General features: G+C 39.3%; 1 protein-coding gene across 4 annotated transcripts in view; it reads right to left on the bottom strand.

Annotated features, from left to right (window-relative positions):
• The window catches only part of NFATC1 (nuclear factor of activated T cells 1), a 255928-nt gene that overhangs the window by 143217 nt on the left and 87387 nt on the right, over positions 1-25324 (bottom strand). For all 4 annotated transcript variants that reach the window (XM_089682345.1, XM_089682343.1, XM_089682347.1 and 1 more), the window contains exons 5-6: positions 22456-22628; positions 20471-20611 (exon numbers count right to left, since the gene is read on the bottom strand). In XM_089682345.1, the coding sequence (XP_089538471.1) occupies positions 20471-20611; positions 22456-22628 (314 nt within the window). The remainder of the gene's footprint in view (positions 1-20470; positions 20612-22455; positions 22629-25324) is intronic.

Raw genomic sequence — 25324 nt, forward strand, 5'->3', positions numbered from 1 at the left:
GGGAGGTTAAATGTGTGATGGGAATACTAAGCATCAGGTTAACACAATTCCAGAATTTAGTGGGAGTCTTCTCTCTTTCAATGGATATATGCTGCTGACCTGGTGAGGCAGAATAAAGACCTGGATGGATTTCAGAGTGCTCTCTAGAGGTTTCTACAGGTTTAAAACTAAAGGAAGAGTTTTCCCATTCTGGGTAAACAACAGTAGGAAATTTTATGTCATTTCTCAAATGTCATCTATTTTTTCTAGAATTACATTATTTAACTTTTGCTAATGTGTAGGTTCTAATGACACTGCTTTCCACATGGTTACTTTGTACCCTAAAATGGCAAGTTTTTGACAGCAAAGTTGTTGATGCAACCTTATTTTTCCTTTAACTTTAAAAAAAGTTATGTCATATTTTAAGGTTGAAACATCTGTGCTATGTAATGTAAAATACTTATCAGCAAGATCTCTATTAGTAATCAGCAGGTGTAACATTTGTATCTGAGACAGGTGCATGTAGTCAATGGGGAAGCACTAGGTATTGATCAATATTTGTGTTATATTAGTTCGTGAAAATAAGTGTTACACTCCAATCCATCCGCTCATTCAGCTCATCTCCTGATTCAAGGGTAACAAGCTGAAATCCCCACTAGGAGAAAAAATCACCCAGTTCTCCGCTGCATATACAGTAGGCATCTTGCCTGAAATTATCCCTTTTAGAAACCATGCCTATCATCAGTGATGTTATGAGAGATGCCATAGACTTAATTTGTGTTGGACGTACTGTGATCAATCTTGTCCAAACCTGCACTGGAAAATGACAGCTGGAGAATGAAAGATGAGTCTGATTGGTATAGCTACAGGGCAATATAGACTATTTAAGACAAACATAGTGGTAAATAAATGGACAAATGCTTTTTAAAGTCTGGAATTCTATTCCAGGTTAAATCACTTGAACATTTTGCAAAACTCTTACACAGCAAAGGCAAAATCTATAATACATTTAAACAGTTCTCTTTATGCTTTGTACCATAATATTTAGCAGACTGTGTTCCAGACATGTGTAATGCAATACATGTGTATATTCATCAGTTAGGCAAACTGTAAACATTAAACAAGGAGTGAAACTATATATAATAAGAGGGAGGCTTTTCTATCCAGAAATAGGAAGCAGGTAATGGAAAATGAAAATATGGAGTTGCTCAATATACTCAGAGTTCTCTAAAACTCACAGACCATCCCCTCTGTGTTTATCTGCCTGTCAAATTACTGCAGCTACTGTGAAGCTTCACTTCTCTGATGTGTATTTCATTTGGATAATCACCACTGGAAAACAATGGGCATATTAAATGTAATAAATGCTGACAAAATTCCTTAAGTTTGTAAATTCTTTCCAATTACTATTTTGTTCTATTGTATTTTCCAAGCCATTTACTGTTTATACGATGACAGCAACTTCAGAAGTGGTGCCGAGTGTACATCTGAGAACGATAAACTGATGAGGATGCATAAAATGCATCTCTTGACTAGATGTAAAAATCAGGAAAACTTCTTTTACTATGGTTGAAACTAAAACTACTATAAATAAATATGGCTTACAATGATAACCAGAGGGCCTCGTAACATAGAACTGTCTATGCTACCTAAAACTACCAAACAGCTTCTGCACTTTTATGTCTATAGCACAAATAATTGAAAGAGAAGTTCGGTTCCCCCGCCCTTTCATCCATTGCCTTCTCTTTCCATTTTTTTTTAACCTTCCCTTCCTTTTTTGATTTTTTACTTCTTCCCATGCCCTACTTCCCTTTCAATACTCTATTCAGCTGCCGGATGAAGAGAAACAGTATTGCAATATGTTGTTTATACCAAGTACCGTCATACTGAATATACTGTCCTAGAGCAGCCTTTTTCAACCAGGGTGCCCAGGCAACTGGGTGTCCCTTCAGGTTTCTTCAGGGGTGCCTTAGCAATATGCCTAAAAATTGCCCAAAAATTGTAAACAAGCCAACGGATGGATGCAACCTGCCTTTTAGTTACACATAGCCACAGATTTTCATTGTGCACCATTACAACCTTCCAGCCACAAATGTCCTAACATCCAATGATGACATTGGGCGCCTGCACAGAATCATTGTTTGCTCTTCCCCTGTTCCTCTCCATCAGCACTGGGTTCACATTAGCTGAGTGAGGGAGAGAAACTAAGGGAGAAAAGAAAAATGCTGGAATGCTAAACAGTACCAGTGTGCAAAGGTGTATTTGCTTTGGAAGAATAAATCACTTCTAATGTTGGGTGTCCTACGCATGTGGATGTTGCACTGTTTTGTAAAACTATTAGTTTCAGGGTTTTTTTACATTTTGGAATTGACTGAAAAAAGGTTGAGAAACACTGTCCTAGAGCATAGCATCACTCTTTTCTTTGTAGGGCAAAAACGACTCTAACTGTTATAGTGTTACCACCTGGTACCAACTGATAGTGGCAGCAGTGAGACAGGGACACCCAGGAACAGTCCAAGCAGGTTTGTCCTGCACTATTATTTATCAAGGCAGGAAACAAACACAGTTTACAGTGTTACTAAACCCAGGACCCTGCATTCATTATATATGGTCTCCCACAGTACACACAACATGGAAGTGCAATTATTTTAGTAAATATAAACTGCTAAATGTATTTTTTTTATAAGCAGCTAGAGCAGTCTTGTCACTTCTATCAGTGTCCAGCAGAGCACTGGGTAAAGCTTGTAGGAGAAGTTTTCATTCTCCCCTGTCTGGATAGTACTGATTGGCCCTGTGCTAATCACAAGCATTCCCCCAAGAAAAAAAAAACTCTCTAGCAGTACACACCAAACTCAGCATGTGCAGCCTGCTCCCAAGGCTCTGTTCTATCTGCAGATGGGCTGGGGACAATAGAAGAAGGGGAGGATCAGAGGAGACAGAATCAAACATTATTTTTACACAATGCAGAGGATTAACCTCTTAGGTTCCACAGGGAGTATAACAAGCATGCTGTACTGCATATACAGACTGATTTTACTGTTGTGGGTTTAGTAACACTTTAATATACTGTATGAGGGCTTTGTGTAGCAAGTTTAGCATAAAACAAATAAAACATCTGCTCATCATAGCAACTAACTAAACTTATGTTCATTCCTCACTAACAGAGTGCCCCCTAATAGGTTCCTCAAAACAAATAGCACATGTACCTTTTTAGCGAACTGCCAGGAATAAGACTCTCACAAAGCAGAGAGAATGAGAAAGAGCCCTGAGTCAGCACACATGTTTAAAGGTCTGTGAGCATCTAATTAATGAGGTCAGGCCAACAGGTAAAACTCACCATCCACCTAAAACTCTACAAAGCTTCCAAGCCCCAGGACCTAGACCAGAACTTATTAACCCTTTACAACAGCAATATGCATATTTGTATTGGCAGGGAAGGCTTTAACGCTCAGCAGACACATATAGCTGTGTCTGATTACATTCACATACAGTATATCTAAAACAGTAAAAAGACACAATGAGAAGAACATCAAATGTCAAAAGCCCAGAAGCCAGTTAGAAACCAATTAGAAATCATCTCAAAACTTCTGGATACAGGAAACTCAACTCCTATTGGTTTGCTGAGAAGAACTACACTTGGCACAATAATGCATTTTTAGTTGTTTTAAAAATTGTTAAAATAACTAAAGGGATGTATTTTAAAGGGGAAAACTGTGGAAGCTTTAAGGTAAAAGTGATTGAAAAGCTTATTTTTTTATATAGCAAACATGTCAAACTACCTGCTCTGTGTGACTGTTTTGCATAGAGTGGCCCCAAACCTCCTCTTCCACGCTGCCACTCTCCACTCCTCCGCTTCTCCATCTGATCCCATAGCAAACAGCTTGCTATGGGGTTAGACATACGGGCTCAATCCTGAGCTGGGCTCTGTGCATCTATAGACACACATATGAATTCTTGGTCCCACCCCCAGCTCTCTCCTCACAGAATTTGACTGACAGCAGCAAAAGCCAATGGGTCCTGCTACTGTTGAGTCTCCTATAAGAACACAAAAGGGGGAGAAGAGCTCCTGCAGAAGGGCACAGTGCTGGATCAAAGTTGGGCTCAGGAAAATGTTTGGGAGGGGGGGGGCAACATTTACAAGGTTTCTTTTTCTTAATGAAGAGAATACATTAACGTAAAACATCTTTTTACCTTTATAACCACTTTAAGGACCAGTCACCAGTAATGCTTAAAGCCTCTCTGCAGCTGATCGTTCCACATTACTACCTTACCATGCCTTTTTCTGCAGTGTCTCTGCGTGAAGGCAACCATCTTGGTAGAGGAGCAGAGCTTTGCCTCCTCATGTCAGAGCCTCCAGGAACAGTGAGCACCAACGTAATGACATCAACACTACTGTAGATGCTAGAGTGCCTAGGCACACTTATATACCAAGTGCACTGGGTTTTTTTCTCCAGGAAAGCACTTAGGCACAATTAACATCTCTAGATGTTTCTTATAACATAGCAATTTTTACACTTTGACTTTGGGTCCACTTTAAAATGTGTGTGGTTGCTAGAAATGTCCTAATGAGTAATATAAAAGAAAGAAGAATGAAAAGTGTGTTTAAAGTTGACCTACAATGTAGCATTATAAAACTGCTGCTTTTATTTGCACGTGTCTTTAACACACAGAGGTAAATTTCCTAAGACTGGAGAATTCAGAATTTCGATCCGCTGTGCATGGCAACAAGCTTAACTGAACAAGCTGAAGATAGAAGTTACCGAGGATACCTCTGAGTACGGAGGGGTGAAACGTGTCAGTGTGGACTGTGGTGACGTCATTTCCGGTGTGTGGAGCGCAAGCCAGCGTTTTATGTTCTCTTTTTTTCTGGAAACATGTGAGTGCAATATATATCTATCTATTTTTTATCTAATAAATGGAATTACACTATTTGGATGCCTTCCTCCATTCTTTACATGCACATACTCTATTTCACGTCATCATACCGGGATGATTGAGGGTGACAGGCACAGTTAACCCCAGGAGGACTACAAGACTCAGCAGAACTTCACTTGCCCCACCAAAGCATGATTGACTCGTTTCACTAAGGGTTCATGTACACTGCAGCTGATAAACTGACGTTCAGGAGCTTTTCTGCATTTTTTCTAGCAGCCCCTGAACTCTCCCTAATGTTTTCCTATGTGCCCATATACACTATGTCATTTACAGTCATTTACAGGCAGTTGAGTTTACAGTCGTTTTTTTCAAACGCACCAAACTTGCGTTCAGGAGTAGATTTTATCAACGTTTCAAACGCCAAATGCTTGTAAACGTGGCTAAACGCGTTTATAAGGGTTTGCATTTATAAGTGTTTTTTAACTGTTCCATGTCCAAATGCTGTCCAGAGCCTTTTTTCATCATCAGAAATGCATGCAAAGTGTTTTTCATGTATTCAAATGGACTTAGCACACCAGCGCAGTCAGTTCCAGGTTTTGCGTGAAGGAAAAAATGGTAGACTGTGCCGCATTATGCTCATGATTGGATCCATAGTGAATACAACCAGAAAAGACAGGTAATCTCAACACATACGGCTCTCTCTGCTTCTGTTCTCTCTCTTTCTCTCAAAATGTTAATTTTTTACTGTTTTTCAGTGCATTCTGGGCATTTTGGAAAGTCCCCTGATGTTATCTTAAAAAAACGCTTCTAAACGCAAACGCACATAAACACGATATGCAAACCTTTTTTAACCTACGTTTTCCAGCAGTCAGTTTCCATTGTTCAGAAGTGTTTTCCAAATGTCCCGTGTACATGGAGTCTAAGAGTCCACTACAGCTGGTGAGTGAGTGGGGACACTGCTGGGGAGCACAGAGCATGAATCACTAATTGTTTGTGGAAGAAGCCCGTGCACTATTTCAATAATTATTCTGATATCAAGGACTTCATTTATTTATTATATTGAATTCATGTGTGATGGATGTTTAGTTTATGTCATTTCTCACTTATTGTATTTGGGCAGTGCTTTTACACGTTTGTTGTTGAAGATAGAAGTTGATTGGTTACACTGTAGCACTGGATTCTGCTCCAGCTTTTGTAAATCCCCCCCTCCCAGTGTTTTATTCATGCCCCCCTCCCTGCATTGATTCTGCATTATATTATTATTATTGTTATACAGGATTTATATAGCAATATAACGGGAGACAATACAGCAACAATACAGTTCAATACAAGAGGGAAAGGAGGGCCCTGATCCTTGGAGCTTACAATCTAGGATATGGCACCATAATACCATGTGGTCTTTTATAAATACATGTTAAACTGTTAACTTTAATATCCAATTGTGTTGAATGCAATGACATTTCATTTTAAAATAAATACTACAATGCAAATATTAGGAAAAACAGATGTTTAGAATCTGGCATTAGTTCATCTTAACTTGTAAATAGAAAAAAGAAATCTGACTGTCACAGCACTGCTGCTATCCCTTAGTGTAACATTCTGAGTCATCTGGGTAGAATACATTACATACTCTGAATAAATCGGTACTTTATAACTAGAGGCTAATAAAGTTGCTCCGGAAATATACACTTAGTCCTCCTAGTCATAACACAGCTGACAAGAATGCACAGGGTTAATGTGAGAAGGCAGAACTCTTGCCTCCAAGTTCAAGCACTGACATGATTGTTCATTTGGGATTCCCTTGGAGTGAGTCATTGTTAGAACAGAGACTCCCTATTGAAGGAGCAGGATAATGCTCTGCCTCTGGAGGGTACAACAGCTGAGAGTTTGTCTTACAAGAGACATGGATAAATGTCAGACCTGCAGCTAAGTCAAGGTGTAACAGTGCACCATCGCTGCCAATACCTTTCTCCTCCATCTTGTAAAGATTTCTAACTTACACGCTTTAGCTATATTAGAACATACAAGTAATATGGGTAACTACTCTGTCTAAATGCCCGGGCACAGAACTTCATTGTCAGCACAATAAAATCTATTGTTGAAATGTGATGTGTGCCGGATAAAGAGAAAGGCGACAACTGCAGATGTTTCATTGTTGCTTTAGTGACATTTAAAGAACTACTTACATAATAATGTGTATTCATATCAGTTATGTAAAAGGGAGAGAACATGATGAAAAAGCAAATATTAAACTACCGTAACATGCCTGTATCTTTTCATTTTATAAAAAGGAATTTAAAAAAAAGACTGTATTATGGATACTATTCTCATATTCTCACAAGTAAATGTTGTCATCCACTCTCACTACTGTCAGGTATTTATATTTGTAAGGTTCATATTGATTGCAAAAGCTACAAAACATGAAACTCCACCACCACTGCCTCAAAACAGAGGAAAGGATAAAAGTAATGTAGTTTGTTAAAGGAAACCTGTGCTATTCATAGTTCACAGTTTCTATTCACAGTCTGAATGAAAAAAACAGACACATGTCCATTTAGCTCAACCATTAAAATGGGGAGGGGGGGATTGTACAACCCTATATACACAATCCTATACCCATAGTTGATCCAGAGAAGGCAAAAAAAACCCCAATAAAGCATGATCCAATTTGCTCCAGCAGGGGATCTGCAAGAGGTAATCGCATATTCCCTGGATCAACTTTACTTATAAATATTAGTATCCATTAGTATTTTTTTAAAACATTCCACTGAGCTGGCCAGAACCAACTCTTGAGGGAGTCTATTCCACATTTTCACAGCTCTTACTGTGAAGAAACCTTTCCATATTTGGAGATTAAATCTCTTTTCCTCCCAAAGTAAAGAGTGCCCCCTTTTCCTCTCTGATGACCTCAGGGTGAATAACTCTACACCGAGTTCACTATATGGACTACTTTATAAATGTTGACCATATCCCCCTTTAATCTCCTCTTCTCAAGAGAGAATAAATTCAGTTCCTCTAATTTTCCTCATAGCTGAGCTCCTCCATGCCTCTTATTAGTATGGTTGCCCGTCTCTGTACTTTCTCCAGTTCCCTGATATCCTTTTTGTAAATTGGTGCTCAAAACTCAACTGCATATTACAGATGAGGTGTTACTAATGATTTATCCATGGACAAAGGGATATCTCTCTCTTTGGAGTCTATACCTCTCTTAAAGCAGATTTCCACCCAAAAATGGAAGCTCCGCTTTTCTGCCTCCAGCCCCAGAGGGCTGTTGCCACATTTGGGGGGGAGGGGAGAGTGGGTACCTGGTTTTGAAAGGTACCTGCTCCCACCTCTGGCTCAGTTCACCACAGCTGGGTTTCCCTTAGTCAAGATGGCAGCACCAGCACCCGATTAAACAATCAGCTTAGGGTGAGGACACCGCTGGATCCATGGACAGGTAAGTACCCGAATATTAAGTCAAAAGCCACAGTATTTGTAGCTGCTGAGTTTTAATTTTTTTTTTGGGGGGGCGGGAGCCGGAACTCTGCTTTAATACAAGAAAGATTTTGCTCCCTTTAGAAACCGCAGATTCGCATTTCATGCCATTATTACGCTTATGATCTACCAGAACACCCAGATCCTTCTCCACCACTGATTATCTGTACTGATAGAAATATCATGGTTGGCGCTGCTGTCCTCTTCCTAATGCTAGCTTGCTGGTTGTCTATGACTTTGATACTTTAAGCCCCCATCACACTTGACAGTAGCCTATGTATGTGATTTTTAGGCTTTTTTGTGTGGTTCTGCACGCAGACATTGAGCTACAGGTGCCCAAAGGCTCAAATGTGAACACACACAGTTTAAAAGTATGGGATTTGGCATGTTGAGTGTTTTGCAGCTTTGAGCTTCAAACTACAAAATGCTCAGGTGTGAATGGTGCTGAAACAAGAATGCAGGCCAGGGAAGTCAGAATTCCTAATTTGTATACTAGCTTTGGGTCAATGACAGGTTGTAAATACACTACACAGTGAAGGCATATCGGCAGCAGCTGGCTGTTTTACTACTAACCTTAAGGGTGGCTGCCCAGTTTGTTTCTTTCATGTTTAGTGAAAAACAGACTGATGTGCCATAAAGAATCAGCACAAACCCTGGCATTGATGGTTATTATTTTAATACACCAAGCATGTACCCTGATGCTGATGGTTATCATTTTGATACACCAAACATGTACCCTGACAGTTATTATTTTAAAACATCACACACTTAGGCCTTGTTCACACCATGGTGCAGAGACGTACGTTTTTCTGCACGTGTTCTGCAAGGCCTCAAAGAAAACAATTGTTCTCTAGGTGCCCTGTTCACACCACAACACTAGTATCATATACGGATTTGTTCTGCAACGTGTATAAACTCACTGAAACGCACATGAAAACTGATGTAAATTCATGTCTCTACAAGTGAAATCTGCATGTTTTTTCCATCAGTTGTTCTGCACGTATGGTGTGAATGAGGCCTAACTAGTGTAACACGCAAGGTATCTACCCTGACATTAACAGCTTTTAGTTTAACAAAACAAATATGTATCCTGACACTGATTGCTATCAGTGCAATACAACGAGTATGTACCCTCATACTGACAGTTATTAGTATAATACAACAAGTACCTATCCTAAAATTAGAGGCTAATAGTGAAAAATACCCAGAATATGATGGGTGTTAGTGTCATTCACTGAGTATATACCCTAAAACTAATGGTTACTTGTGTAATACACCCAGTACATACCCTTTCACTTATGGATGTTAGTGTAATACAACTGTACATACCCTAAAACTGATTGTTAATAGTTTAATACACCAAATGCGTTCCTTGAAAAGTTATTAGTATAATACAGAGTACATTGTCTGTAATTGATGGTTATTGTTGTAATACACTGAGAACCTACAACATAATCAATGGTTATTTGTGTAATACACTGAGTGCATACCCTGACCGTGATGGTTTTATTTTAATACTCAGAGTATCTATTCTGACACTGATGGTTTCTTAGTATAATACACAGAGTATGTACCCTGATACTGATGGTTATTAGTGCACTAAACCAAGTACATAGCAAGAAAATAATAGCTATTCGTGCAATACATAGAGAACATACTGCAACACTGATAGTTATTAGTGTAATACACAGAGAACCTACAACGTAATCAATGGATACTTGTGTAATACACTGAGTGTATACCCTGACCATGATGGTTTTAATGCAATACTCAGATTATCTACCTTGACACTGATGGTTATTAGTATAATACACAGAGTATGTACCCTGATACTGATGGTTATTAGTGCAATAAACCATGGACATAGCGAGAAAATAATAGCTATTAGTGTAATAAATAGAGTACATACTGCAACACTGATGGCTATTAGTGTAATACACACAGTACCTAGCCTGGCACTGATGGTAATTAATGTAATTCACTAAGCACATACCACTGATACCAATGGTCATTAGTGTAATAGTCTTATTTTTCAGTAGCAGGCCACAAAATTTACTGACACTGGATAGTTTGAAAATTTTGGATTGTCAAAATAAATGAATGTAAGTCTTATATTGCACACATGCCTTCCTACAATGCATGAACCGAACTGTTCTACAAAAATGAAATGAAAATCATTTATGAGAAATAGGACAAAGGCAATGCAGCCCAAAATAGGCAATCTGATTTTATTTTCCTCAAGTTTTCTCTGTTTTTTAAACATAAGTCCTAATATGTGAAAAAAATGGCAAAAAAATCTGTTTTTGATCTTAACTTTTGGATACACAAAAGCATACTTTATTGGCAAAAAAATAATGCAGAGTAACATATATCAACCTATTAGACTTCATCTACCACCTATTTAATTTCAATAAACTGAAATCTGAACTTTTGCAGTGGATTACTATATATCACACATCATTACTGATTTGTGCTCTGCTGAATAAGCTTATGTCCACATCATCAGTTGGTTCACTGCCCTATCCCATCATATTTTTCTAAGAAAAAAAAATTGAGTGAGAGATAGCTGAAGCATCAAGACAGAGAAGGACAGAGAACTGTTCTTTGTCATGCAAAGACATATCAAATGCACAAAAGGGAGCATTGATTCACTATAATGTAAATAGAGAGCAATGATTCACTATACTGTCCTATTCTACCCTCTAACCCATTTTTACCTCTTGCTAATTTTGACAGGGGAGACAGGGTTTTGGGTGGCTGTGTGAACAACCCACAGGCAGGGGCGGACTGACAACTCATGGGGCCCCTGGGCAATAGGGGATCATGGGGCCCCTGTGTCCTTGCCCAAACTCAAAAAAGCTTATGAAAAAGGTACCAGGGGCATCTCATGGGGCCCCCTACTGACCCTGGGCCCTAGGGCAGTGCCCGAGTTTCCAAATGGTCAGTCTGCCCCTGCCCACAGGTCTGTTTGTGCTCACTGCACCAACACACTACAAAAAGCAATATAGTCTGCAAAGCAGCTATCCAAGTATTGGGAACATCCAATCAGATGTTTTGTTTTAATGTTTAATAATGAAGGCTCATTTCCGATTGGCTGCTACAGGTTACTGAACATCTCTTCTTTTTATACCACATGCTTTTTATATCATAAAGCTCTTTGTGTTTCTATGCTCTGTAAACAGACTCAAATCTCTAGAGTGTCTGTGATTGCAGTCCTCCAGGTCCCAATCAACAGGATGTTGTCAATGTTTGCCAGTCCACTGCATGTAAAACCTTTGGGATAGAACTGGTTAACAATGGAAGCCACTGACCTCTTTCACTGCCCTCTCTACTGCCTCCTTTTGACTAATTACACCCCTACTGCTAGGCTTTTAAGTTTGCCACTACAGATTATAATTACCCATTAAAATGTTGATTCTTTTTTATATACAACAGCAAAATAGCATGCAACAAACCTCTGAGTCTGCCTACTATGATTATTTCATTTTCTAAGGAAGCATTCATTATTTTGCTTGATTTTACTAAGGTGTTTATAATAATGACTAGCCTCCTCTAATTCTATTAGCTGAAGCCCACTAGGAATGTTATTAACTTTTATGTTAATTTTAATTTTCAAAGAACAAATCCCCTTAGTCTTCAGAAGAAAAGCAGCACCCCCAGCCGCTATATGCAGGGTGTCAGGTACCAGCCTCTGTTGTTTTTACTCTTGAAGGTAACAAGAAAACACCCTGCTGTCAGAGATACTGCAGCTGGCTAATTAACTAAAATTACTATTATTATATATTTTTATTTCAATTGCATTTAAGTGGCTGCACACAAAATACAATTAAAATAAGAATTACTGTAGAATGATGTATCGCCATTGGATATGCAAGCATTTTTTTGTCTAACATTAATTGGCATTACAGGTCAAGTCCAGGGTATTTTAAAAAGGCCATTGTTTTAAAAGACCAGACCAAGGAAGCCCTCTCTTCAGTTCCTTTCTTTTGGAATTTAATGCCTGTTGAGTGGGCTGAATAGAATCCCATTCCATAGTAGGTACTCCTAATTATAACACATTATAATTATTTGCAATATATGTTTTCACAATACACTTAATTGAGGCACACTGTTCAAAACAATTTGAAAAGTTCAGACTGAGACAAAATTTATGCAATTTATATTCAATAAAGTGTGTCTATTAAACAGCTACTTAAAAACAACAAAAAAAAACTGGATAACCTAAGTAACCTAAATAAACAAAAGGAGCAAAGTTGATATTCTGTAGTACATTTTCCACGAATAAAATTCAGAACAGTTTCAAAGAAGGTTCTGCAGCTTAATAAATGCTAACAATGTCTAGCTGAAACAAAAACATGCCCATCATTATAAGTTTTATTTCTTGTGTGAAAGGCATTTCGCAGAAGAACAGAGCACTTGTAAAGCAGAAGGAAAAAAGCACACCAGCAAAGCTAAATAAATGAAAACTTATTAGAAGCAGTCTGAAATTGGTAATGGTGTCTGTGTATAGCATATGAAGCCTTGACGAAAGGACCCATCTTAACTGCTCTTCCCAGTTTCCCTTCCTCTCACATGACTTCGTTGCCTTCAATAACTCAGAAAAGTGATCCAGAAATTTTGTAAAACATTCAAACCCAAATTCAATATCAGAAAAGGTACTGACCACAGCATCTTCCACAATTTTTTCACCCACCATGAAAGAAACCGAGGGTTAGTAACAGCTCCAATCATCGATAATATTCCCCAGTCTACAAACTATAATAGGGTCACCAGGCTATGCCAGATAGAAATTTTTAAATTTACCAGCTTACCACCCACTTGCCACATGGCCCCAACAAAACAAAAAAATCCTTGTAAACTTCAAAGATATGAGCAACCAGTGCAATCTACAGCTCCCACTACTATTGATGCAACCTTCCCAAGGAAAACCCTAGGATATCAGAGACGGAGATCACAATTTTCTTTTCATATTTCTAAGACTTTTTATTAAATGCTTTGTTTCATTTTTTTTTAATTTGTAGTTTTTACTCAGGTAATGTGACCTTTAGCTTCATTAATTTGATTTGTTTACAATATATTAATCTATATTTCTACTTTTGCTGGTAAATTGAGATAACAACTACTTTATATTTGTTAGATATTCCCTTTTACATAGCATAACATAAAAAAATTAAAAAACTGCTGCTTACATTTTACCTGGTCTTTTCTGAAAACTCAGAAAAAAAAGAAAGAGAAAGCTGGAGTGTTAAGGTTTAACCCTCTCTGTACTGTGCTAGCAGATCTCATTTTCAGTTGTAAACTTGATTTGAACACTCTGGGGTTGATTCACTTAAGGCAAGTATACTGTGCACTGCAAGTGCAGTTGCTCCATGGCTTAGCAAATGAGGTAAAGCTTCACTTTGCAAAGAATTCCCAATTATGTAAGGAAAATTAAAAAAAACAGCATTTTTGCTTGCACATGATTGGGTGGGAAGCTTCCCCTCATTTCACAGCTTCCCCTCAGATCTGGAGCAACTTCCCTTGTATCGCACTTGCAGTGCACAACCTACAGTGAGGAACAGTATTTAAACATCCTGCGATTTTGCAAGTTCTCCCACTTAGAAATCATGGAGGGGTCTGAAATTCACATTGTAGGTGCATTCCCACTCTGAGAGACAGAATTAAAAAAAATTTTAGGAAATCACGTTGTATCATTTTTAAAGAATTTATTTGTCTTGCACTGCTGAACATAAGTATTTGAACACCTGAGAAAATCAGTGTTAATATTGGTACAGAAGCCTTTGTTTGCAATTACAGAGGTCAAACGTTTCCTGTAGTTCTTGACCAGGTTTGCACACACTGCAACAGGGATTTTGGCCCACTCCTCCACACAGATCTCCTCTAGATCTGTCAGGTTTCGGGGCTGTCGCTGAGCAACATGGAGTTTCAGCTCCCTCCAAAGATGTTCTATTGGATTTAGGTCTGGAGACTGGCTAGGCCACTCCAGAACCTTGATATTCTTCTTACGGAGCCACTTCTTGGTTATCCTGGCTGTGTGCTTGGGGTCGTTGTCATGTTGGAAGACCCAGCCACGACCCATCTTCAATGCTCTGACTGAGGGAAGGAGGTTGTTGCTCAAAATCTCACAATAAATGGCTCCATTCATCCTCTCCTTAATACAGTGCAGTCGCTCTGTCCCCTTCGCAGAAAAGCACCCCCAAAGATGATGTTACCAACCCAATGCTTCACAGTAGGGATGGTGTTCTTGGGATGCAACTCATCCTTTTTCCTCCAAACATGACGAGTGAAGTGTAGACCAAAAAGTTCTACTTTGGTCTCATTTGACCACATGACATTCTCCCATGCCTCCTCTGGATCATCCAGATGGTCATTGGCAAACTTCAGACGGGCTTGGACATGTGATGACTTGAGCAGGGGAACCTTCCGTGCAATGCATGATTTGAAACCATGACGGCGTAGTGTTCTACCGACAGTGACCTTTGAAACTGTGGTCCCAGCTCTCTTCATGTCATTGACCAGCTCCTCCCTTGTAGTTCTGGGCTGATTCCTCACCTTTCTTATCATCAGTGATACCCCACGAGGTGAGATCTTTCATGGAGCCCGAGTCCGAGGGAGACTGACAGTTGTCTTTAGCCTCTTCCTTTTTCTAACAATTGCTCCAACAGTTGATCTATTTTCACCAAGCTGCTTGGCAGTTGCCCCGTAGCCGTTTCCAGTCTTGTTGAAGTCCACAGTTTTGTCTCTGGTGTCTTTTGACAGCTCTTTGGTCTTGCCCATGGTAGTAGTTGGCGTCTGACTGACTGTGGGGTGGACAGGTGTCTTTAAAGAGCTAAGACAGGTGCAACTAAGTTAGATTAATGAGTGGAGTAGAGGTGGACTTTTTAAAGGCACAGTAACAGGTCTTTGAGAGCCAGACTTCTTGCTGTTTCTTAGGTGTTCAAATACTTATGTTCAGCAGTGCAAGACAAATAAATTCTTTAAAAATCGTATAATGTGATTTCCTGAATTTTTTTTTTTAATTCTGTCTCTCAGAGTGGGAATGCACCTACAATGTGAATTTCAGACCCCTCCATGATTTCTAAGTTGGAGAACTTGCAAAATCGCAGGGTGTTCAAATGCTTCTGTTCCTCACTGTATTTGCCTTTAGTAAATCAACCCCTTTGTGTCCCAACAAAGGGTTAAAAACCCATTAAACGCTTGGGTTCTGCACTGTATGTTAATGAGGGTAAACTCAGAAGCTAATGCGCTTTCCCCGTGTGTGACTAAAAGCCCCTCGTATGTACATTTAGCCTGGTAATCCTGTTGGCCACCCTTATTTTCGCAAGAATGTGCTAACAATTCAAGTCAGTCCTATTCACAAACTACTCTTGTCTGCTATGGGCCATTTCTGCCTACATTCTCTACTCTTAAGCTCACATCCAACAATTAGAATTGGAAGCTGGAATTTACTTACAGTATTCAAGTAAGGTTGGCTCAGTGAAAATGATTTTAAAGCTATACTTAAGTTTTCTTTTATAGTTTAAAAAAAAAACATAATTTTTTTTACAAATGTGTTACATTTAAAGTTGAACTCCAGCTACAAAAGAAAATTAGGCATTGTACACTGCATTGCCTGCCATATCTTTACTGCCCTACCTAGATTCACCCTATTTTTTTTGTCCATCAATTCACCAACTGGGGCTGTTCTTCATGTTTCAATCAACAATCTAGCAATTAAACTCCAGTCTCATCCCCCTTCAAGGACTATGTGGCTGATGTAACAACATTCCCCATATAGGTGATAGGTGTTAATTACAGAGAAGTACATTTGTCTAGAACCTACCCAGTAATATGCATAATGAATTAATAATGAAAGAAAAATACAGCCTGCTGGTCACAACTCCTTTTAGGGGAAATAACTGCATTGACATAAAGAATGCACAGGGCATGTGGGAACAGATTTCTAACCATCCCTTGAATACAGCTTTAAAGAGCCTCCATCATTTTAAGAATACTAGATGCTGTACGGTAAGAAGTGTAGGCACCCAGCAGTGCCTGTAAACAACTGCACTATATTTCAATATCCTCTGCTTCACTGGAATGCTGGGCATCCTTATCAGATGTTGCTTCAGCACTTACAGGTGGTGTTATAGCTTGGTGATAAGCCCTGACCCCACACATTCCTACTAGTCCATCACTATAAAGGGCTGCCTCACTAGAGAATAGCAATGTGTGAAAGGTGGGCAAGATTTAACACTAAGAGGAAGTGCTGAACCTTTCTAGATTAGAAAGTACTAGCATACAGGTGAGGCTAAGGATACTCAAAGCAGCTGCAGATTTCTGCAGTCACCTCTCTGCACTTCATATCAACTTTTAGGACCAACTCACAATTGGGCAATTAGAAATGGTGGACAGAATCAGTGCAATTCTAGTGTAGGCCAATGAAATGTAAAATTAGTCATGTGAGTAAAGTAAAGCTCCTTATCCTTGCAATGAATCGAGTCTAATGTTGTAATAACATATTACACACTGCATTGTGTGTAGTCTTATTGAAAAAAAGCCTGATAGTGTACACAATGGGTCAACAACCTTGGCACTCCAGCTGTAAAACTACAAATCCCATCATGCCTCTGTCTCTGTCATGCCTGTGGCTGTCAAGAATTTTGCAATGCCTTATAGGACTCTTAGTTCCACAACATTTGCAGTACAGTAGGTTTCTTAAGTGTACACAATGGCAGTTAATAACAAATTGCAATATTGTATACACTATGTGTATATATAATATACAACATTACAAATACAAGGTACAGTCCCCTTAAATTTTGAAAATCGAGCAGCGAAATGCATTTGGGGAACCACACTGTGCCTGTCCTCTTGGGGTTTTCTATTGCAGTAGAGTATTTGGAAACCACCCACCTATAATAGCTGTGTTTCCAGAAACCCAGAGTTCTGTGGACAAATGACCCTGAAAATGGTAAATGCATAGCCAAGTGTTACATATACTGGACACTGCAGTACGGTGTGTAGTAGGATCCAGAGACCACATCATTGCCTGACAAGTTCCTTTTAACCAATAAAACATTTTCTTAGACTTCCTTCACTCACTTTCATTTGCTCTCATCGGCTTCCGTTCACAATCCTCCCACCAGCTCTCATGACTTGTGTTAAAATTCTATAGGATGCACATGACCCCACCCACAGGATAACAGTGATTACAGTTTCTGGTAATTATCTTTATTGACCTAAGAGTATAATCTCCAAGACATCATCATCTGTGTAATGTGCATTGTGTAAACGATATCTTGTGCTATGATTCATGAGAAGAGCCTGACCTCCACATACTGCATTGTGCTAATTGCAACTAAGCAAGCAAAGCTCTCCTCCAATAGGTACTGCTCATGTGAACATGATGTCAGCAATCTGACACAAGACTTCAGAATCTGAGAGAGGATTAGCAGAAGAAACAATCTATCTATATGCAGTAGGAAGCAACACAAATGCATCAGATAAAAGCAATTTATAACTTGTCCTTAGGCCAATCACAGATGTCTCATTGAGGGTACTGAAACATCTGTATGTCCTATAACACGTCAAAGAGGCTCGGGAGTTATTTTAGTCATGAGGTAATTATCAATAAGTATCAATAAGCAATTAAAAAATCTGTCATGTTGCTAAGGTTTTACTGTATTATTAAAATGAAAAAAATGTAAGTGCAATAACCCATAATAAAATAAACATTAATCTTTTAGTTATCGGATTTCAGTTTATAAAGATCTCTTTTTGCACCATCCTACAGAATTTGCCTTACAGAAATTCAAAGTAATGACTAATGTGTAAGGCAACCAAAAGATTAATCAATTTTTTTTCCTTCCACCACGGATGGAAGGAAAGAGAATCGCTCAACTGTGCTTATCGGTGAATGCCTCCTGCAGTGCTATTGTGTTCTGCATGTCGGGGGGGGCGGGCGGGAAGCACAATAATTACTGCTAGCGGCTATAGCCGCTGGTAGTCATCACATGTAAAAAAATCCGACAGGCTGGTTTTAAAGCCTGCCCGTACATGGATCTAAATTCAACTGGTCCCTGCTGAACCGACCGAATTTCGATCAATATATGGCCCGCTTAAGGCTACATGTATTCTTGACCAACCTTTCTCAAACAGAGTGCTGTGGCACCCTGGGGTGCCCTATGGGTTCTTCAAGGGTACCTTGGCAAAATGCCTAAAAATTGCACCTAATTGCCCAAAAATTGTCAACAAGCTGGAGGGTGGACTAAGCCAGCCTTTTTGTTACACAAAGCCATCGGTTTGTACTGTGCAGCATTACAACCTTGGGAACAGTGGGGGCCAGCTGCCAGCACCCTAACAACTGATGGCATCATAGGTTGATAGGGAATATCTCGGGCACCTGAGGACATCCTTGTTTGTCCTTCCCCTGCCCTTCTACGTTAGCACTGGGGTCACGTTGGCTGAATGAGGGAGAAAAACTGAGGGAGAAGAGAAACACTGGAATACTAGCTATTACCAGTGTGCAAAGGTACTGCATTATGTAAAACTATTTGTCTTTTACACTGTGTTCACAATTATTAGGCAAGTGAGTTTTTTGACCAAATCCTCATTTTTATTCATATTGTCCAGCTCCAAGCTGTATAAACTTGAATGCTTATTGGATTTAAGCATATCAGGTGATGTGTATTTGTTTAATGAGGGAGTGTGTGGCCTAAGGAGATCAACGCCCTATATCAAGGTGTGCATAATTATTTGGCAACTTTTTTTCCTCAGGTAAAATGGGAGAGATTTAACTGACTCTGAAAAGTAAAAAATGGTAAAAAGTCTTTCAGAGAGATGCAGCACTCTTGAAATTGCTAAGGTATTGGGGCGTGATCACAGAACCATCAACCGTTTTGTTGAAATTAATCCACAGGGTTGCAAGAAATGTGTTGAGAAAAAAAAGATGCAAATGAATTGCCAAGAATCAATTTTGAAGCTATCAGGAAGTCATTATCCTCCAGTGCTGTCATATTCCAGAACTGCAACCTACCTGGAGCGCTCAGAAGTACAGGGTGTTCAGTGCTCAGACATGGCCAAGGTAAAGAAGGCTGAAACCCAACCACCACTGAATAAGACACATAAGTTGATACGTCAAGACTGAACCAAGAAATATCTGAAGACAGATTTTTCAAAGGTTTTATGGACTGATGAGATGAGAGTGACTCTTGACGGACCAGATGGATGGGCTCGTGGCTGGATCAGTAACGAGCACACAGCTCTACTTTGACTCAGACACCAGCAAGGTGGATAATACCAGTAATAATACCAGCCCATGCCAGAACCCCACCTCCACCTTGCTGGTGTCTGAGTCGAAATGGAGCTCTGTGCCCGTTACTGATCCAGCCACGGGACCACCCATCTAGTCCGTCAAGAGTCTCTCATCTCATCATTCTATAAAACCTTTGAAAAGTCTGTCTTCAGATATTTCTTGGCCCAGGCAAGATAGCTTCAAGTTTGATTCTTCTTTGGCAATTAATTTGCATCTTTTTTTCTCAACACGTTTCTCTCAACCCTGTTGACTTTTTTAATCAAAATGTTTTATGGTTCTGTGATCACACCCCAATATCTTAGCAATTTCAAGAGTGCTGCATCCCTCTGAAAGACTTTTTACCATTTTTGACTTTTCGGAGTCAGTTAAATCTCTTTTTTGGCCAATTTTGCCTGAAGAAAAAAAACTACTTAATATTTATGCACACCTTGAAATAGGGTGTTGATCTCCCTAAGCCACACCCTCCCTCATTACACAAATACACATCATCTAATATGCTTAAATGCAATATGCATTAACGTTTATACAGCTTGGAGCTGGACAATATGCATAACAAATGAGGATTTGGCCAAAATATTCACGTGCCTTATTATTGTGCACACAGTGTACATTTTAGAAAGGGGGAGGTGCATAATTTTAAAGGGCACCTTGACTATAAAAAAGGTTGAGAAACAATGTCCTAGAGCACGAGGCACCTTCTGCCATCTAATTAACACCTATGCACATTATATGTTTTAGGCTCTCTATGTGAAAAAGTGACAAATATGCATTGATTAACAGAAAATACTGAAATCTAAATTATAGGACAATATATTGCCAGATAACAAACTAAAAACGACCTACCTGGAGCTTTTTCAACAAAAATGACTTTGGAATCTTGATGGAAGTTGTGGCCACTCACAACCATTTTCTTCCCTCCAATCACTGGAAAGCTGTCAATACTTTGTTTTTCTACCAAAGGCAATTCCTGAGCAGACCGCTGGGCTACAAAGAAAGTGAAATATAATACAAGCATCACTCAACAGCTTTTCAAATGCCCTGTGTAAATATAGCAATATCCCTAATATAGATTATACACAAGTGCTCGGGAAGTGGTGACACAATGCAATAGATATGCTTACAGAATGGGGTGCACAATGCATGTTATTTGAGGCTGGCAGTTTGCAGCCTGACAAGCCTTTGGTCAGTTACTAGCCAGCTTGTAGTTTTTGTAAGCTATCACTATCGGGGAAACAAGCACATAGCAATGTAAAGAATCCATTTTATATACCAGACTCATAATTCTTGTTCAAAACATAGCAAAGTACATCCAAGTTCTCAATGATGATAGGAAGGCTTAGTTCAAAATTGCATGCATGCAGCACAAACATATAGAAAAATGTCAGCTTTTTAAATAAGGCAGTGCAAAAAGCAAAAATGATGTGCATGACCCAATAACCTTTATCTGTGCTTCTTGAGGCAAGCTGGGGCCACGAAATGTTCCTAATAGTAACACTGGGACTAGTCATGTGATTTGGCAAGCAGCTTCTTCCCACTTAGGTATGAAAGCATTCTAGAATACCTGCAGAGTATATATGCGGTCAGGTGTTTTGTTTTGTTTTTTTCTAATTAAAACTGGAGTTGTAACAAGCTGTTTCCTCTTGTACCAAATTGTATAGTAACTGTAATGTCTACCTTCATTTTGTAAAGCGCTGCACAAACTGTTGGTGCTATATAAATCCTGTATAATAATAATGATTTTCATAGCTTATACATGCACTATATATACTAGACTAAAGGAAGAGTTTGCAAAGCAGAAAACACTGATAATGACAATGTGTAAGTTACCTAACAGCACTGTATAATGTATTATCTGCAGAAATAAGTGCTACTATAGTTCGTAAAGGCGGATTTGCAGAGCACAGGTAACCCCCCCCCCCCAAAAAAAACAGGGTTAAATAGAAAAACAGTAAAATGTGCCTTTACCATTCCATATCATTAACTATATTGTTTATAGATTATGCTTGTATAAAGATTATAGTTTGGCAATTTTTACTGTAACAGTGGCAAATCCAGCATTCATTATAGAATATGATTATTTCCTGTGCCTAATGGTGTTTTCCCTGGAAAATATTTAGGTATTACAATGACTGAATGGTTTACAACCAGGATGTACAAACAGGGCTATATGTGAAGGAAAGGGAGGCTCCAATAAAATAATACTGGCTTCTCTCCATTCATTAACAATAAATTCCACGTAGTGAGCACATATTGAGAAATATGCATCTAGGGATAACCATTTCCGTTAAAAACAACAACCAAAAACTTTGTCTAGTGTTTCCCATAAGAAATAGGAATAATGTAAAATATAACACCCACAGTAATGATAAAAGGGCCTTCCTGATTTATTTAAAACCCTAATAGTCAAAACGTGATACTGAATTCCTTAGGGTTTGAAGGTGTCAAGTTATCATTCACGCTAATGGAAGAGCCCCCTTTTTGTTTGTGATTCACCTGCAACTTGAGCCTGGCACATTATTGATTTGGTCTGTTTAGAGAATCAGTTCTCAAAACTTTCTTGGAACTTTTACAGCTGCTAAACAGCAAAATAAACACAGGTACTGTATATGCCAGTTACTGGTATGTAAAGTCCCACTATTTAGCCGGAGATAAATTTATAGGTGTTGAATAGAAAAGAAACTGAAAAAGATGTCAATGTCATCCAGGATGGACAAAGCTGTAGATAACAACCCAAACAGATCCCTGGGTGTGTAATTGCAATTTGAATACATAGACATTAGATTTTATGGCACAGATATCTGATATACTTTGAAACTGCAATGACTCACAGCACTCAATTGGATTGGATGCCACTTGCAGTGTCAGCGTTCTCCCGTTGGGTTGTGGAATGTGAACACGGAACACCAGACGCACCCTAGTGTTCTTTCTTCCAATGTCAGTTTCCCCTTTTCGCAACTCAATGTCAGAATTGCGCAGCTTCAGTATACCTGCACAGTCAATACTGTTCAAAAAGAAATTGATAGTGTTAGGAGTTTGCTAGATTACACCCTAAAAATTCTATTTCTGCTGCATGACATCTATTGGCATATCCCAAGCAATTTAAAACTATTTGTACTGTATGCAACATTAGGCTATGTAACTATGGCTGAATTAAAGGAAGCAGACTGAAAAAAAGCATTGTTGTAATTTTTGATGTAACCAGGAATGAACAGCTTTTTTATAATAATTCTATCAAGTGATGACAGTCATCACTTCCTAAACTCTTGAACAAAGATCCATTACCTAGACCTCCGAGACCTGACCTTCATTTCTCGAGCTCTATATATTGGGAACGGTTCTTTGGGTATAGAAAGGAGGATGTCACTGATTTTGGTGATGAGACCCCAAACATAATTTATTGCAATTAAATTTCTACTACAGCTTCACGCTTTATTCCCAGAAGTGTTTCTTCATGGTAATGTCCTTGGTTTTTAACACCGACCAAGTGTACCCAACACTGTTTCTTTTGTACATGTAACATTCTATACTCATCAGAAGATGAACAACTGTGGTTTTCAAGTTCAAACTAATTGCATTATTAAATGTTAGAGAACTTGTAACAGACCTCTAAAGCGCTTCAAGCACTGCTGTCTCTGAGAAAGGCACCTATTGCAGTTACCTTGTTTCATTTTAGCTATACAAAACATGTTAGCTCTCCACTACAGACATTACTGAATAGCAGTTTACATAAATGAACAAAAACATTGGAGGGCAGTTGGCATTGCAGGCATGCTCTGCCCACCCCCTGGCACCTGTCACAGCACAACTCTCTACAAGCAAGAATGTCTGGTTTGGTTGACCATTTGTGTTCATGTCAATGGAGAAGGGAGGTGAGAGAAGGAGAACAGGGTCAAATCAATTGCACTGACCATGAGATTGTTCCTGAACAACCATTTTCGTGATCACTTTGAGTTTTTAGCTTCATTTGAACACCCATATACAGTTGTGTCCAAAATTATTCAACCCCCACTGAAATTGAGTGTTTTGGCCAGTTTGACATTGCTTTTGATCATTCAGTCATCTTGCTTACATTTACATTAAAGAGGCACTTGTAGGTCAGACAAATATAACATAACAGTTATAATGAAATAACCACAAATGTCTTTTCTGTGCTCACAGCATTATCAGTTTTATTCAACCCCCAAGTGACATTCAATCTTAGTACTTAGTACAGCATCCTTTTACAGTTATAACAGCTTTTAAACGTGAAGCATAGCTTGACACAAGTGTCTTGCAGCGATCTACGGGTATCTTCGCCCATTCTTCATGGGCAAAGGCCTCCAGTTCAGTCACATTCTTAGGCTTGCGCACTGCAACTGCTTTCTTTAAGTCCCACCAGAGGTTCTCAATCGGATTTAAGTCTGGTGACTGCGATGGCCACTCCAAAATGTTCCAGCCTTTCCTCTGCAACCATGCTCTAGTGGACTTGGAGGTATGCTTGGGATCATTGTCCTGTTGAAAGGTCCAACGTCTCCCAAGCCTCAGGTGTGTGACGGACTGCATCACGTTTCCATCCAATATCTCCTGGTACTGAAGAGAATTCATGGTACCTTGCACACGCTGAAGCTTCCCTGTACCTGCAGAAGCAAAACAGCCCCAAAGCATGATTGACCCTCCACCATGCTTCACAGTAGGCAAGGTGTTCTTTTCATCATAGGCCTTGTTCTTCCTCCTCCAAACATAGCGTTGATCCATGGGCCCAAACAGTTCTAATTTTGTTTCATCAGTCCACAGAACACTATCCCACAACTTTTGTGGTTTGTCCACATGGCTTTTGGCATACTGCAGTCGACTCTTCTTATTCTTTGGAGACAGCAAGGGGGTACGCCTGGGAGTTCTGGCACGGAGGCCTTCATTACGCAGTGTGCGTCTTATTGTCTGGGCTGAAACTTCTGTACCCACATCTGACAAATCTTTTCTCAGTTCCTCAGCAGTCACACGGGGACTTCTCTCCACTCTACGCTTCAGGTAGCGCACAGCAGTCGAAGTCAGCATCTTCTTTCTGCCACGACCAGGTAGCGTTTCAACAGTGCCCTTTGCCTTGAATTTGCGAATGATGCTTCCTAAGGTGTCTCTTGGTATGTTTAACATCTTTGCAATCTTCTTATAGCCATTGCCCTTCCTGTGAAGAGAAATCACCTCTTCTCTTGTCTTCCTGGACCATTCTCTTGCCTTCACCATGTTTGTAACCACACCAGTAAATGTCTAGAAGGAGCTGAGTATCACAGTCATTTTAAAGCTGCCTAATTGGTGCTTATTATGCTTGATTGCTGCTCGGTGACATCCACAGGTGTTTTCAATACCTGATGGAAAGCACCTGTATGAACCTCTGTTCTTCAGAGTGGTAGTCTTTAAGGGGTTGAATAATTGTGGCAATGAAGAAACCACATAAGAACCATTTACTACTGTATTACATAAACAATTGATGTCATTTTAGTTGCATTTGGGTAGTTACAACGTCCTTGTAGGATTTGATTCTGAATACAATTCCAAATGTACACTATAGTCCCTAAACCCCTTTACAGCATTGGGGGTTGAATAATTTTGGACACAACTGTATGGAAAACAAGTGTTCTGTTACATTTATTAAAAGAGAACTGAACCTAAGAAAAAAAAATTTAATTATTGCCTTAGTTTATTTTTCACCTCCTCTTTTTC

The sequence above is a fragment of the Staurois parvus genome, unplaced genomic scaffold, assembly GCF_062004578.1.
Source record: "Staurois parvus isolate SC_StPar_1 unplaced genomic scaffold, SC_StPar_1.0 ptg000287l, whole genome shotgun sequence".
Classification (NCBI taxonomy): Eukaryota; Metazoa; Chordata; class Amphibia; order Anura; family Ranidae; genus Staurois; species Staurois parvus.